The 17828-nt window shown below is 35.3% G+C and overlaps 1 protein-coding gene across 1 annotated transcript in view; it reads left to right on the top strand.

Moving 5' to 3' along the window:
• Window positions 1-17160, top strand: part of LOC145690441 (uncharacterized) — a 29669-nt gene extending 12509 nt beyond the window's left edge. Inside the window, exon 3 of the mRNA XM_081765330.1 lies at window positions 12152-17160. Within this exon, the coding sequence (XP_081621456.1) occupies window positions 12152-13036 (885 nt within the window). The 3' untranslated portion in view covers window positions 13037-17160. The remainder of the gene's footprint in view (window positions 1-12151) is intronic.
• The last annotated feature ends 668 nt before the right edge of the window (window positions 17161-17828 follow it).

Below are 17828 nucleotides of genomic sequence, written 5' to 3'. Positions count from 1 at the left end.
AAATATTTATATAAATTTAATATTTATATAATATTTACATAAATTTATATTATTATTATAAAAATTTATATTATTATATACTCGTACATTTATTTGCAAATTAAATTAGGTCGCTAAATTTCTGACTCTATGAAGTAACTTGGAGGAATGAAGTATATCTTCTTACTTTGTATTGATTTCACTTGTGCAGTTTTTTTTTTTTTTTTTTCTGGTCCTTGTAAAATGACTCTTAAAATATTCACAAGTACAGTACATGCAAGATCAGTACAATATATCTTTATCAGGTGTTCTCCGTGGATGAGTCTGTGGAATTGTCATTTTTGTAATTAGAGGTCCCAGGTTTGAGCCCAACTAGAGTACAATTTCTCTCGGATTCAAACTGAGTAGTGGTTTGTAACCCACTTTAAATTGTAGGTTCCGTCCTTCATAATCCCACTGTTACATAAGAATGTGCTAAAAAACTTATTTCTATCCATATGTAATCTAAACAAAGTAAAGTGTTGTAGCCATGGCCCTTTCTATTTTTTTAATGAACAACTGCAATTTGAGAGTGCTAATTCGACTGAGCTCGGTCTCAATCTCAAGAAGTGACGGCAAACCGGTCTTGAGTTGAAAGGTCGACTAGCTCTTTTCGCTCATAATCACGACATTCATTACAAAAATGTGTAAGCGCTTACGAATTTTATTGGAGATTATGTAACCTAATTCGTTGTCACAAATTAGCATGATGGAAGGTTTTAAACTTCCCGCTTTATCCTAACTTAAGCTCTAACCCAATCTATCTTATTCTCTTATATATTTCTTAACTGTAACTGTGTGAACCAAATAACCTCTCAGATGTTTAAGATTTCTTATCTCTTATTACAGAAGGTTTAACATCATGCAAATAATCTTATATATTAGTTTCCCTAATTCAATCCCGTGTTCAGACGCGCTACTCGGTTTGGCTTATTAAATCTTGAACAGTGCTGAATGGGCAGACTAATAAATAATTTCTGTTCTACTGGTGAATTATTTGTAAAACTTCTTTACGTATGACCTCGAGTTTGACTTGCTTTATTGTTTAAGAAATAGAGGCCACGATTATCCACAAAATAAAGAAAATGGTTCAAAAACAAGTAGCAGTGCCACGTGTACAGCACGCAAAGGAGTTTGGTTTCTGTGGTACGATATTTTCACAATATTGAAATTGGAAATTTTAGATTTCTACCACTTTCGGTTTTAGTAGAGAGATTAGACTAGAGATGAAATATATTCTTCGGATGCTTAACTGATTGCAGAAAACTGCTTGTTGTTATCTATTATAGCTTTTATTATACAGGGTGAGCACAGAAACAGTACCTGATTTTAAAGTGCCATATAATCAAAATTTAATTGAATATTTACATGAAATTTTGTACAGAGCTCAGTAAACTCAAAGTATTTTCCCATCTATCTTTTCAGAATCCTAGTTCTGAGCAAGGTAGCTAGAGGGCAGTAACAACAAAAACGGCGTTCACCCCACAGCAACGAAGCTGGTGCGTTTTACAATTTGCAAAAACAAGCAGGTTTGTGAGAGTGCAGCGTGATTTCAAACGACAATTTAATGCTGATCCACCCACACATAAATCCATTGTGAAGTGACATAGAACGTTTATTGAGGCGGGGTGCATTTGTGATCAAAGAAAAGGACATTCAGAGCGACGTCCAGTCTCCGATGAAACTGTTAAGCGCGTAAGAGCAGCCTTCGTACACAGCCGACAGAAGTCTACTCGTAAAGCTAGCAGAGAGTTGCAGATGCCACAAACAACAGTAAGCAAGATCTTACGCAAGCGTTTGCGGTGTTACCCGTACCGACTGCAGTTGGTTCAGAAGTTAATACCCGCAAGACAAGGTAAAGCGCCGTGAATTCTGTGAGACTATGCAAAATTTCATGGAGAACGACGAAAACTTTCTGACGAAGATCATTTTCAGCGATGAGGCGACATTTCACTTAAGTGGAAAGGTTAATAGACACAATGTAAGGATATGGGGAACCCAGAATCCTCATGCAACTGTAAATGTGGAACGTGACTCACCGAAAATAAATGTTTTCTGTGCAGTATCAGAGCGTCGGGTGCTCTTCTTTCAGGAACAGACAATTACAGGTGAAAGTTACTTAGCATTGCTACGTAACTGGTTGATTCCGTAACTTAGTAATGCAGAGATAGACGACTTCGTTCTACAACAATGGAATGCCGCCACACTGGCATCGTGCTGTACGCAGGTTTCTAAACGAGAACCTCCCAAACCGATGGATAGGGCGCGCTGGAGTCAATGATCAAGTTCTTTGCAAGTAACCTCCAAGATCACCTGACTTCACTGTTGTGACTTCTTTCTGTGGGATTTGTGAAGGACAAAGTGTATGCACCTCCACTACCCGCAACTCTGAACTATCTCCAAGAACGCATCAGTGATGCTGTCAACTCCATCACACCGGATATGCTTCACAACGTGTGGTTGGAGCTAGATTACCGCCTCGATATTTCCCGCGTTACAGGTGGCGCGCACATCGAGTGTTTGTGATTTCAATTATTGCTACAAAAACTTTTTTGAGTTTATGTATCACTGTTTCAGCAAAATATTCCTTCGCATATTAAATTTACACTAATTTGAAACCTGGCACTCTTTCTGTGCTCACCCTGTATAGCCATCAACGTTAAAACCGGAAGTAGTTGATTTCCACCTCTTTTGGTTAGAATAGAGGCTTAAGACATAAGATAGTAGTTATTTTTAGAACACTGAATAGAAAGCAAAAAAAAAAAAAAAAAAAAAAACTGCTTCTCGCTTTTATCATTCCTGTTCTATGGAGATCACTATTGAAACCGGAAGTTGTTAATTTCTACGACTTCAGGTTTCAATTGAAGATCAAAAGAGGAGATGAAAGGTACACTTGAAACGTTTGAGAGGTGCTCGATTGAGGGAAACGGCTTTCATCTATCTTTTTCCAGTTTTGCTTTATGTAGATAAATATTTATTGAAATCAGAAATTATAGTTGATTTTAACTATTTTCGGTTTTAGTAGAGAGTTAGTTAATAATAGAGATTAAATATTAACAGAAAACCGGATCTTACTACATATTACCTTTTTCGATCTATGGTGATCAAAGATCAATCCAGAAATGGTTTATTTAAACCACTTCCTGTTTGAGTAGGTGGTTTTAATAATAAATTCAATTCCTAACTCTTGACTTCTAGTTATTTAAAAACCAAACAAACAAGGAAAACTTGGTTTTTGCCACCCCTGCATACAATTAATCCGTTCCAACCACAGAAACATCGCACTGCCTGTTTTCTATGATAAATAATATAAAATGAAATAAAACCTATCCTTCCAGAAAACAAAAGATAGGTAAATAAGAAACATTTACACTTTTCTTGGTTGTATAGTTGTGAGTGGCAAAGGTGAATGCTACTGCTTCGAAGAAGAATCCGTCCATTTCAAACAACAAAAGACGAAGGAAAGCAATCGGAAACGTGTTCGATACTGAGGTTTGAAAGATCATTATCTTTGTTCTAACAAGTATTTTGTTGACAGGTGACACCAGCTTTCACCGAAAAGGCAAATTCAGATAGTTGCGGTCATAAAGTTGTAGAAACTCAGTAGGGAAGTGGGGGTGGGGAGTGGGAAGGGATACTGCTCAAGGCGTAAGTGATTATGAAAATGGAGGTGGTAGACATGAGTTTTGATTCTCAAATTGCCACAATGAATCCCTTCCCAGCATGTGTTCTTCAAAGAATGTCACCTGTAGTAATTTGTGAGGTATGAAAGTGGTCTTTTGATCCTTTACCTATAGTAGTGATTACCTCATTACTGAAGTAATTATTACAATTAATCTAAGTCATTAAGTTTAAAATTGAGTTGACCATCTCTTTTGTATTGCTTTCTGGCATTCGTATGGAAAATTGCAAGTTTTAAAATGCAGTATTTTGTAAGATATTTATGAATTAAATTTTACATGTTACCTTATGGAGATTCTGAAGCCTCTGATGATGGGTAGACATCCCCTTAATCTCGCGCCTCCTGAAATTGCTAGCACTACCAATCCCAACATACCCCTACACATAATTCATCCTTCATTATCACTAATAGAATGAATAATCGCTCCCCCTACCTGTCAGATAAAATCTTAAGCAGACAGAATAACAGACGGTTAGTCCCGTAGAAAAAATAAGAGGAAAAAACTTCCTACATTAATCAAAGCTAGAGAAGAAACTTCTAAAATTAAGTCCTTGTGGTAAAATTCAGCTTAAAATGGCATCCCACACAATGCTAAGTTAACTACGTTCAAACATGACAAAGTAAGAGGCATTTGTCCTACAAGTGCTCCTATTGTACGAATATCTTGAGTATCTCCCACACCATGAATAATTGCTCACGCACACAAGAAAGTAATGCTTTAAATAAAGCATGAGTAAGTAAGTGAAAAAAGGCCAGCATCGGAAATCCCATTAATAAAATTATCATCATAAGACCAAGTTAACTCAAAGTAGATAGAGCAATAATTTTCTTTAAATCGTACTCATAATTAGCCCCAATGCCAGCTATAAATATGGGTAATCCAGACAATAGTAATAATACATCCCCCCATACACATTTAATAAAACATCTCTAAAGCGAATCAATAAATAAACACCAGCAGTTACAAGATTGGAAGAGTAAACTAATGCAGACACTGGAGTTGGTGCCGCGCAGCCATGCAGAGAAAGGAATTTTAGCACTCTTTGTCATAGCGGCTAAAATAATTAAACAAGAAATAATTACTATTTCATTATTACTTAAAACTGTATGTAAATAAAAAACATAATTTCAACTACCATAATTCAGCATTCAAGCGATAGCTAATAAAATCGCCACATTTCCGATCCGATTAGAAAGAGCAGTTAATATTCCAGCATTATAAGATCGGGCATTTTCATAATAAATAACCAAACAATATGAAACTAATCCTAGCCCATCTTACCCAGGAAGAATTCTAATTAGGAGAAATAATTAATAGTACCATTGAAAGAACAAATATTAAAATTAATATAACAAAGCGGTTAAGATACCGCTCAAAACCTATATATATATATACTAGAAATGTAAAGATCAAATCCCATAAATATAAATGATATTCAATCAAGCAAAAGAGTTACAACAATTTTATTTCTATTGAAGAAAATAACTTCTCATTCAATAAATACTCTATATGTATTAATTAAAAAAAAATAGACCTACTATAAATAAATAAAAAAAAATACTTATACCATTTAAAAATACAAATCTAGTCACACAAATTGAGGAAAGTCAAATCACGGCCTGGGGGCATTGAAAGCATTCCCAAGTTCCACAAACTAAATTTTCCCTAAACTACTCAAGCAATTATAGACATAAAAATCTTGGATCAGCAAAAAAGAGTAATAAATTTAAAGATAATCAATGTAATATTAAGAATAAGTACTACCGAACACTTCCTCAGCAATGTAGAAGACAGGATTCTCCACTCTAAGTATTATGTTTTTTTGCATTTTACAGCATTATTATATGTGCACAGTACTGCGTGAAAACAAGATAATTGAGTATACAAGTAGTTATTGGTGTAATCTTAATCTTGTTAAATAACATAAAATTAATTTTCACGTAAAATGTCCAGTTGATTTCATTTTATGGGATTCCTGAAAGCTCTCAATGAACTTGATACTCAGAAACTAGACATCATTTGAGAAATTATGTTTTTCTCAATTAGGTCTTCACATGTCTAATGAAACCTTTCGAATCGCAGTAGCCTTAAGACTAGGTTCAGATGTTTGTGAGCCACATCGCTGTCCAGCTTGCGGGGATCAAGATACCCAACGCGGCCTGCATGGCCTCTCATGCATGAAGAGCATTGGCAGGAACACCAGACATTCATCTGTTAATGACATCATTTTGCGAGCCCTCACAACGGCAGGAATTCCTTCCATTCGTGAACCGTCAGGCTGTTGTCGTTCTGATGGTAAACGACCTGACGCCATGACATTAATACCTTGGATGAGAGGCAAATCACTAGTTTGGGATTTTACATGTTCGGACACATTTGCTCATTCAAGCCTCCCATTGACTGTTATGAATGCTGGAGAAGTTGCTAGACGTAGAGAGGCAGAAAAGGAAAGGAAATACAACAATCTCCTCGACAAATTTATTTTTGCTCCAATAGCCATCGAGACCAGTGGGGCATGGGGTTCTAGAAGCCTTGATTTTATCAGAGAAGTAGGCAGACGCATATCTATCGTTTCTGGAGATGTTCGTTCAGCATCCTTCTTAATACAACGTATATCCATTGCGGTCCAACGAGGCAACGTTTCGTAAGTTCTTGGTACGTTGCCGTCTGGAAGGGAACTGTAGAAGATATTTCTTTTCTAGTAGAGTAAAGTGGGGCAAAAGGCCGCACTTAATGTTCAGCGGGGCAAAAATTCCTTCAGTTAATGGGTAAAGGGACGCATAATTTTGTTTGATAATATAATGTAAAATGCAGACTTTTTTCCATTACAAACTAAAGTAAATTAGCGATATCAATGTTACTTCAAAATACTAAAACTATTTCTTATGTTTGTATCTGGTAGTTTCATAATCTGATTTGAAAGAAATACTACAATAATTGTACAATATCCGAAAATAGACAACTTTGCTAAATGGAAATTTCAAGGCAATGTAACAAATAAATAAAATAATAATTTGAGAAATAGTTTCAACTTAGTAAAGAATGAGCTAGACAAAGAAAGCCTTATTGAAACATGAGCCTTGACGGTATGTGAGCATAGAATCAAAAGTTGCAGCAAATACACTAATAAGCTATCCATACAAAAACATTTTTTTTTTTTTTTATGGAAGTCCATTTGTTTGACATTGCATGTATGCGGATATAAACTGTATATTAAAAAAAATATGAAAAAAAATCAGATCAAATTCTGAAACTACTTTACAACAGTAAAAGAATAAATTCGCAGCTATTGTATCATGTTCGGCATTTGAGAGTAGCACAGTGGATTATTAGCCAATGTTGCATTAATTACTACTTGGAAAGTTCGAACAGTGCTTTTTTTTTTTTTTTTCTTCACAAGTTACAGAAAATAGTTGCAACTGTCTTGATTTGTTCTATATATACGTATATTTCAGAAAGTTACCTCTAGAAATACTGTGCAATATTTCACCTCAAGTGCAAGAGGGTTTAGTTCGCCTTCCGCTGATGTAACTGAGTGCCAGTGTGGCGCGAGCATGCATGTCATTGTTAAAAATGAATCACGAAACACCAGTCTTGTGGCCTACAAGATATATTGCATATTGATGTGGTTTAATTTTAAAAAACGTGTTTAATCTTCTATTATTAGATTGGTGCGAATGAAATGTCTCCTTTGACGTCTAGTGAGAAACTCATCTCAGCAACACAACATATGAATGCACTAGGGTCACGTGTCTAACATCACAAACTCAGTGCAGTCCGACAAATAGGTTAGGGTACCCAGTATAGAGATAGTGCATTATGAAAGCGCCCCATGAGGAACACAATTACGAATGATTTTTCTTTACGAACTGAAACTTAGACATTCAGCTGATGATGATTTAATGTATCATTCGCCGTTGGTTTGTCAAATTTTGTTCCAATGACACAGCGTTGCAGAATGACTCCAGTGACAACCAACTAACACAATTTCGGATGAACTTTTCAGGAACACCGTGGAAACGGACCGACCAAACTGTTTAACAGTTCGCCCCATTTATCAGAAATTTGGGAAAACTGGATCATTAGCGAACAAGTATTGAGGAAGTGCAGGACGTCCACGATCAGGAAGAAATGAATTAAATGTTACTCTTGTGCAACAAGCCCTATTATAGTGTCCGTCGAAGTCAACCAGACCATGCAATGTTGAAACTGAGGTATATCAGCAGTGTAGCATATCTTAAAACATGACCTTGGGATGCGATCATACCACATCCGATTATCCCAGCTTTAACAATGACGCAACAACGTGTTGGAGTACAGTGTTATCAGACTTAACTGAAATGCAGAATATCCAGGAGGATTAAGCCACTTTTCACACAAGTGGACTTGTCAACCGACGTAACATGATTTTCTGGGGAACTGAAAATCTTCGAATTATTCAGGAACTTGTTCGGAAATGCCAAAGGTAAATGTTTGGTGCGATGTGACCACCACTGGAGTAATTTGATCTTACTTTGATAACCACACAGTGACAACAGACATATACTTAACGACGTTGCAGCAGTACGCCATTAATAAACTACCACAACGAATCTGACTTGCAGGGTATTTCCAATAAGATGGCACTGCACCTCGTTATGTCCCTACTGTTCATGCCTATCTCGATCACACATCCTAGTTGATGGATTGGTCGTGGTAAACTACTGCGTTGGCCTCCACAGTCATCAGACTTAATAGATTTCTGGTTATGAGGTATGGTAAAGGAGCGTGTGGATAGCAGGAAAGTTCAAGATATGAGTGACCTAAAGGACCGGATACGAAATGAGATATCCGTATCCTCGCGAAATGTATTTACGGGCATCGAACTGTACTACTCATCGCTGGTTTTTGTTTATTGAACATAATGACTAGCAGGTTGAAATCGTGTAAATTCTTTATCACATTTGATGAATGGAAATTTTCCACTATTTAAGTGGTAACGTAATATGGACTCACCCACTATTTCAGACAAAATATCCATTGTCCTTTCTCAGTAGAGGAAACAGGCTTAATCGTCCTATGCATAAAGTCGGACACACGCTACGATTCAGAAATTTTAATTGTCATAGGAATATGTATAAGCTTAGTAAATTCTTACGTTCTATAAGCAATTACTGTTTACGTACTTTAATATGTCTACGCAAAAACGTTCTTGTAAGTTACCATTCAAATACAAACTTGTGGTGCATCATTTCTTTCTCCAAATTGAGTCTTACGACAAGAAACAAATAAAAGTGGCATTAGAAGTGCTTGTGGAAAAGTTATTTGTCTGGTCCTGTTGCTGATAATAAGGTTCTAGTATTACTTCTACATGGAAACGTCTTGGTTGAACTTGGTTTTCCTTTAAATAAGGAGTACCTTGTGAACAATTTACACAAACTTTTTCACAGAGATTAGTACAGCATACTGTCACATCCTACGAGGTATTCAGCTTGCCAATCTTGAAACAACTAATTCGTGCAGCAAGAGAGGTAAACGCCAGCTGGAAAGGGACTCTCCAGAGGAAGAATGTAACAACTAAAACTGAAGAAGATCGTGTGGAAGAAAGAGAACTAACTGTTGCATCACTAGAAGAGCTGAAAAGAAAAGAACTTGAAGAAGTTAGCAAATGAAATTGATGAAGTCAATGAACAAATTAACGATTTGAAGAAAACGCTCCAGTAGTATAGTAGAAGATTGTAAGCGGAGTGGATTAGGAATTTCTAATCTCATTATTACCTGTTCGTAAAAGTTTCCTCTAAATAAGTTATTTGTAAATACCTGACCTTACAAGAACTTCTTTCACGTATTCATATATATTGTAAGTGTTTTGTTAATTGTTAGTATATATTGTTTTATAATTTGAAATATTAGAGAAAATAGGAGGTATGTTAAAATATAAGGATGAATATGTGAAGGTATGGAGAGACAAAAATACTTCTAATTTAAAGTTAGCGTTTTTTATTGTGGCAGACATATATCATCAACAATAGTGACACTTACAACACCTGTCACATCTATAACGAGAGGTGATAAATGAACATCACAGGATTTATTTATTTTTAGTGAAATATAGCCTGGGAAATTTTATCTTGGTCTGGAAAACCTTGAAATGTCAGGAAAAATTTGTTTCTCCAAAATAGTGGACACTGAGTGGGAAAAAAAGTTGTAGACAGCTGAGATTAGATCATACACTACCAAGACATCATATTACATGATTGAATAGACTGTTGATCCCAATTTATGAGCAACCAAATTTGAGGTTTGGACTTATTAAAATTGTCTTTTGAAAATTTCACTTAAGATTTGCTTTAAGTGCATTTTTCCTCCGCAGTAGAGGAACTTACGATTGGATTTGTAGTGCTGGAGCTGTTGAAAGGTGGTTTCATGAATATGAGATAAAATACTTCATTTCAGTTCAGTTATGTCAAGTTCCTGTAGTTTATCCTTGGTTGTTTGAGTGATTTTATATTGTCCTGTTGCAACAGGATTCGCTTTCTTTTGAACAATGCGGGGTATTTTTTGGCACTGAATCACGTACATGTCCTCCAATTGTTCGCAATACAATCTGAAAGTGATGGGTTAACCGTTCAGAACGAATTCGTACTGAATTATTCGTTCATAAATTCACCAGTCTGTATACACTACCTTGTGTTCGGGAACACAAGTTTTGTCACTTGGTCTTTGTTTAATCAGTACTTATGCACGTTACGGTTCCGAAAAAGATATCCACTTTCGTTCCACGTTATTATTTCCTTTAGGAAACACATATTACGCGGGTTTTCTAAGAGTATCGTGCACATATCAACTCGCTTCTGGGTTTGATCTGAGGTTAATTCATGAGGCACTATTTGATAGTTCCGGATGGTTTTGCCGAGTCATCAAGAATTCGAATCTCACTGGACTGAGAGATATGGTACCTGCCTGATAACCTCGGAATCGACAGTTTTCGACCTATTTGACTGGCATAGCGGCAGAGCTCTTACACTCAGAACGAAATTTCTTGTGTATCAGCTGGTTGCCCTACTCTGAAGAACTGCCCTTTTATGTTTTTCTCAACGAATGTTACGGTTTGCTTTCAAGTCGGCATTGAGTTCCCCATGAAACGAAAGCTCCAGAATTAGACGTTGTTGTAGCTTAATCTTTACAGCTACAAATCACATTGAACGCAGTATTGCCCAACCTCTGATGGCACAAACTACTATTATTTGTAACAATGCTAGTGAGTACCTTCAACCGTTGGAATTGCTTCGGCACAAGGCATGTATGCCGCAAATGATAATAGTAGTAATTCTTTTTAAAACTGCGTTTATTCTAACTACAACTTTATATGCACATTTTTTTTTTCCTGTTAGTAGTTTTCTAAAATAGCAGCTGAAATTTTTAACACTATAGAAGCTACTCTCGTACGTAGAAGAATCATACAAAACCAACTAAAATAATCATAACGATGTCCGAACCACAAAATTTGGGTATATTTACTTTTCTGTTCCATAATTTAAAGAAAATCCAGCATGTTTTCATTTAAGGATATATTAAGCAATTAAGAGTTATTATATGTGTAAGAAATTAATTTACTTTGGTTTCAAATAAATATGTGGTTTCCTTCGCAAGAAAGTGATATCCATAACTCTCATAATAGCATGGGCCGCCGATCTGGAGTCTGAGAGGGTTTGGGCCTCCCAAAATTTGCTTGGGCCTCTGTATTTTTTATTAATATTCTATTGGTTTCTTGTTTAATGATATCTGACAACGAACCGCTCATACCTGAACATACGAAATCACCAAAGTTACACAAAAAACGTTGCCGATGCATAATAGGAAATGGAGCTAAGGAAATAAGCCAGCATAAACAGTACATATACCAGGAAGATAAAAGTAACATTGGAAGTAAAAAGTTATTCGGAGTTGATTGAATATTTTAGTCTAGTTAAAATTGAAAAGTTGGTAATGGGTATTATAATTCTCCTTGTCACAGTTACAGTGCAAATTGCAAGGTTCGTCTCTTGCAGCCCTCTTAAATTTAACATTATTGCTTTCCCTTTTTTAATTATAAACCTTATAGCATGACTAGCGCAGCATCAGTTTGGAACTCTTCCGATTAATACAGAAAGTTTGGCTAATTAATATGAAGTGTGTATGTTTGTATAATATTCTACTTGTGTGCTTGTTGAAGAACCTACAGTACATGATGTCTTACAATCCACAATATATTATAAATTATACCAAAAGCTTACCTATTCATTGGCCACATAGCTTGGTGGAGGCTCTAGCTAATGATTATGGTACCTCTGATATGTTAATGTAGTGAAGAATAGGACTTAGATTTCTAAAGCGTATAGTGAACTAATGAAACGATTATTTTTTTTTAAAAATATTATATATTTAAAAATAGTTTTGCAAGGTAATAATGTATATATGCTCAATTTTAGGTTGACAAGAAGGAAGACGCAGGACTTAAGATGGAAATTCCAACGAGACCACGTAATATGAAGCCAGCGAGACCGTCGAATCTCTGGATTCAGTGTGATCTGTGTAAATATACGACTAATTATAAGTCTTTCATGATCTACCATATCCGGCAACATATGAAGAAGAAGGTAATGAACTGTGACTTCTGTGGTGACGAAGTAGGTGCCGAATATGTGAAAGCACAAGCAGAGAAAAGTAGTGATTCTGCAGGACAGAAGGATGCGGAGGAAAATCAAGATAACTCTGTGGATAATGGGGACAGTAAAACCACAGCTCGGACGTGTGAAGATGTGAAATTGGAAGGGGACTCTGCAACTGTTATTAATGTTTCCCAAAGTATTAAAATGAATCATTCAGAAAATGTACTGAGAACTGAACGGAGTAATGAGTTCGTGGTGGTAGCTTCTGATTCAGAACCTGTAGTACCCAATGCACATTTAGTTTTAAATACATCTGTTGGATTAGATATATCAACTGAACCATGCAGTGTATCTACAACGAATTCTCAGAATCCGGAAAACTCTTTCGATAGTTCTCATGGCATGGAAACTTATACGGTAAACCAAGACTTCAGTGAATCTTGCCTAAGTGCTGTTGAGCAAAGCAGTTTGTCAGTTCATTGTAAAGAAGAATCCTTTTGCGATTTCCGAATAGGATTAGAGAAAGATAACTATCAGGAAATCGTACAAGACTCTACAGAAAACTTGGAGTCAAATTGTAAAATTGAAGTAGATGATAACGAAGTTGTTGATGAATACATTGTGGAAAATAACGTTGCTGAAGATTTTATGACAGAAGAAGATATAGAAATGGTTGAAGTTTGGGATAGTGATCAGATACCTTAGGTGTTATACACATTGAATTAGGAAAGAAACTTATTGGCTGTTATGCAGACTCGTTCTGACGCGTGATTAGTTCCATACTAAAGAGTTCGACTAACATGTTTCCTGCAGTAGTCAGGCCTTTAGTTTGACTCTAATCATACGTCAAAATGACTCTGCATAAGGTGGAATATCTTTTGAAATCTGATGTTGACTTGGGTTTAAATACCTTCATTGTGTGACAGTTTCAGTTTGTTTCTTTTCTTTTTCTTTCCTTTTTTTTTTTTTTTTTTTTTTTGTGCTGGAGTCATGTTTACTATAATACTGTAATAATGAAGTGTGTAAAAAAAAATGCATTGTAATTATGTGATTAATTTATTTCCGTAGATACGAATAAACATTTCTGAATTTTATCTTCAGAATTTCGAACGAACCTAAGATATTTAGTGTAATTATTATTCCGATTAATTCGCTTAGTATTTTCTATTTAATGAGTTCCTAACAGCAGTTATTAATTCCGGTAGATTCTCAGATTCAGTAAACTTTTAGTATAATAAGCTTCCACGTAATTGTATTACTGGGATGGATGTGCTTGCATAGCAAAAAAGGTATCCGTAGTAATCAAATAAGCATGTAAGATGGTTTTAACGCCAAGCCAATTAATTTGTGATGTGATGGTGTAATTAACAACAAGGCAGAATTATTGTTTAATATTAGCTTTTGATCTGAGACTACTTTTTATCTCATATGTCTGTATTACTTTCTGGGCATTGTATTATAAAAATCGCATGGGCCCAGTTAGGTTTTATCGGACTTTTGAAACAATATGCATTTTGGTATATAGAAAGCTACAGCGAAGTGTCTATTCTTCGCATGGGAAAAGTAAAATTTATGTAAAATATTTTAAAGAGATACGATACTTGTCGCAAGATTATTTTCACTGTGGTCGCATGATTATCTCACAGTCGTCCTTACTTCTTTACGTAAAATGACGTCAAACTGTTTCCTCACACCCCAAAAGGGTGAACTTGCTTGCTTCTACCTCAATTAATCGTTAGGCAAAATCATTATTTCATTCCCATCTCCCCGAAATTAAGTTTTCCAGCGGTTCCCCTAAAGGAGTTGATCAAAGCTAAAACAAAATTAAATGATATTTTTAAAAACAAAATCAGGATGCGAATTGTTTCTAATATTGTTAGACTTAATAGCAACAACTAAATAAAATCAAATCGGTTTCTCGCACAAGATATTCACAGTCTATATATAAAAAAAATACTCATTACAAATTTCATGTATGTATAGTTATAATTTCTAAAGAAACATGTAATAATGATGGAAAATGTTTTAATCCACAAACCTATCCTTCCGAATGAATTTGTCAAAATTTCTTTTTGCCCAAAATATGAGGAAAACAAAATTTCAACTTCTAGGCGAAGTCATTGCGGAACTTCTGAAGAACGACAAAATATTTAAGCCCGCGTTTCCGCCCTTTTAAGTTTTATATTTCACAAATTCCGCTGTAAACTGAATCGAGACTCTGAAGATCATATTGGCATAAAACTTAATTCCTACGAACAATACTTTCGGAGATCTCGTGAACGGGCGAGAAATCATTCAAACTTTCTTTTCCTTATTAAGCATCACATTTTTCAGCACCCAATCGTATTCACATTCTAAGGTTTGTGGACGACGTTTGCTGCTCCTAAAATATTTAAAGATTTAATGCAAAGTCAGAACTTCAACCGCTCTCTGCATCCTTTCATGTTTTACAAATCCCTCGTCTTAATCACAGTTTACGATTCATATACAACACATGTAGAAAATTTCAATATCTTACGCTTAACAGTTTCGACGATCTCATGAATGGAGAGATAGTTATCAATCCCATTTTCCCTCTCCATTGCTGTCAAATTTCTCCAAACATTACCTTACCCACAGCTTAATGTACATGGGTAATTTTAAATTAAACATTTATAGAAAATTTCAGTTTCCTACCCCAGCGGTTTCGGAAATCTGAAGAGAGCACCTTTAATCCCTTTTAAATGTTTAATTTAACTTTCCCATGTTCAAATTCTAGGGCCTAAGAAAAGTATTTCTTTCTTCAAAATTTTAACACTTCCTCCCTTGTTTTAGAAATCACATTTCACAAACCACCTGCTTAATCTTAAAGAACAGTATTGTAAAAAAAGTTAGGTAGTCCTTTCGAGATGTACTAGTACATCCGTAGATAATTTTGTCCCCCAAGATATCAGGAATCGAACTCTGGTTTACTTGATGTTAATTAGTTTCAGATTGTTTTGGTAATCATCTGGGGTAACATGTGTAAAACTATTGTTGACTATTTGAGAACGGTGTATTAAAAAGCTGTATTCGTTTAGAAGGAATAATATGTTGACTCCTTCGTTCTTCAATGTGACATGATATGATTTTGGTATTCCTGGGAAATTAGTCAATAATAATGTTTATAATGCATCTATATTTCAAAAGTATGTGCGAGATTTTTTTTTTTTTTCATTGAGTTAATGGAAAAGCTTATGTGTAAACACTTACCAGAAACATATTCTTATCAAACAATCTGCTACAAGGAAAAGAATGCTCTTATTTTCGTCCTGTTAATAAATTATTATGCATATCGACAATACTGAAATTGAAAGATAAAGAGGTTTTCACAAATGAATATCGGAAAAATAAAGATTTGTTGTTGGTTTCTGACATTTTGTTGTAGAGATGTATCAAAAGAATGTATTACAAATACTTTCTAGGTATATTTCCACGGATACTGTGTGTTTAATTTGATACTTTATGGTATATGATGTTGTGATGAATATTTCATACACTATGCTCTGCAATAGAACTTTTTCATATTGTCTTTACTCATATTGTATATATTGAATAAATAAAAGGAATGATCTGCGTTTAAGTAGTTTGAAAACAAAATTATGAGGAAATGATCAAAATAAGTGACGAGAGAGAGAGAGAGAAATATTTCTTTCCATTTAAATATTATTGCTAAATTATGCCATTCTTTCTCTCTTATATCAAAAGAGTGAAATAACGTGGAAATAAGTATTGTGAGCTTTGGATTTTCTAACATTTGTCATAACTGCATTCGGTAGGCTATGTTTGGAGGGAGGAATATGAATTGAAAGCATACTTTAAATTGGCGTTAATAAATATATTACCTATGTATGTGTGTTAACAGAATTACTAAGTAGATAACTTCAGTAAAAAATAACACTATCTCAAAATTTATGAGCTTTTCATGACCAAAAAGAGATTTCTTTAAATCCGCGTATTAGTATATTAGTCTTTTAAAGACTAGTTTTAATAAGTAAATGTAGTTGTGAACGAAACTATTAACCATTTTCAAAAATTTGCTTTCGCTCCAAATACGAGAAAAAAAAAAATATTATTTTGTCGTGCTTTGGCACAATGAAAGAGTGACGTATTTTTCTCTCCTGTTCTAGGACTTTTCCGGCATGAACTGAACTGAACAATGAGAGATTTTTTTTTTAAATTTCTCTAATTAAATGGTTAGAGTTTATCTCGAGCTGAACGAACCCTCTTGGCTCTCTCTGCCTCTGGTAAAGTTGTACAATGAGGCGGAAAGTGAAAGCCAAAGAACGCTATCTGTGATGTATAGTAATTTTCAATTTAATAACTTTTCTCTCAGCTGGAGTATTGAACAGCGACTGATTTTACAAAGTATTGTTATTAAATAAATGCTTACTAGAGATCATTTGTCGTGATTTAAGCAATTTATAGTTTTATCGAATTTTGGTTGCCATTACCAGAAGTTAAATTTGAAATGTACTTTCTCCACTAATATGAACATCTGGGGTGGGAAAAGCCATTTTGAAATGTATCGATTTTACTGTAAATCTTGAATAGCTCTCGACCATTCTGGTACGCTCCACATCTGTCAAATATTTCGGCACCTTTGGATTTCAGTTTAAAAACATAAGTGTGTATTTAAGTTATGTTTAAGATCCACCGCAGACTTGTAGGTTCTTGTAAATGTTATCATCAGCTACAGCCCCGTGTAAGAATAGCAAACCATGAAAATGGAGAAAGTACTAATTCTACTTCTGTTTGTTAAGATTGTATATTTTTTTTATAGTAATAAATAGCTAATATAAATTTCGTAATTGTTCACTGTTTTATTTGTATTTTACTCTCACAAAACTGAAGTCAAAATTATTAGGTTTTGTTGTATAAAGATAATCTTGGAAGTTCTGTATCTTTTCGTGGAGGTCTGTGTTCCATTGGCCCTCAAACCGTGAATTGAATGCTAATGGAGATAAGGCGAAGGTCAGTTGTTGGTGTGGGTATATCCAACATACTACCCGGTTGCGGTAGTTTAGTTATATTGTGAACTTGCGTAAGGACAGAGTGAACATGGGACCTCCACAGAGCGTCATAATAGCGTGTATGCTGTACGAGTTCAAACAGGGGCCAAACGCCGCTGCAGTAGGGCGGAAGATATGCCAGGCCTTTGGTGAGGGTGTCGTGACTACGCGGACAGTGTAGCGGTTGTTTAACAAGTTTAAGAACGATGACGAAACACTCGAAGACGCATCACGTGCCGGAAGACCAATACATGCACAAAATGAAGATCTTCATTCAGCAATTGAAGCGATCAGTGACTTGAAATGTGAGAAACTGGGACTATAATTCAGTGTGAGTGGAGAAACCATTCGGTAGCACCCAGGGGTAAAAGTGGATCTGAAAAGGTAGGGGGGCACTTGACGTCATGCCGTCCCCCGTGCCTATCTTTGCCTATTCTAATTTGTTTAGAAAGTGGGAGGACGGCACA

Source organism: Thermobia domestica, chromosome 7 (genome assembly GCF_964235325.1).
Source record: "Thermobia domestica chromosome 7, izTheDome1.hap1.1, whole genome shotgun sequence".
NCBI lineage: Eukaryota > Metazoa > Arthropoda > Insecta > Zygentoma > Lepismatidae > Thermobia > Thermobia domestica.
This window is presented reverse-complemented; position numbering and strand designations above follow the sequence as displayed.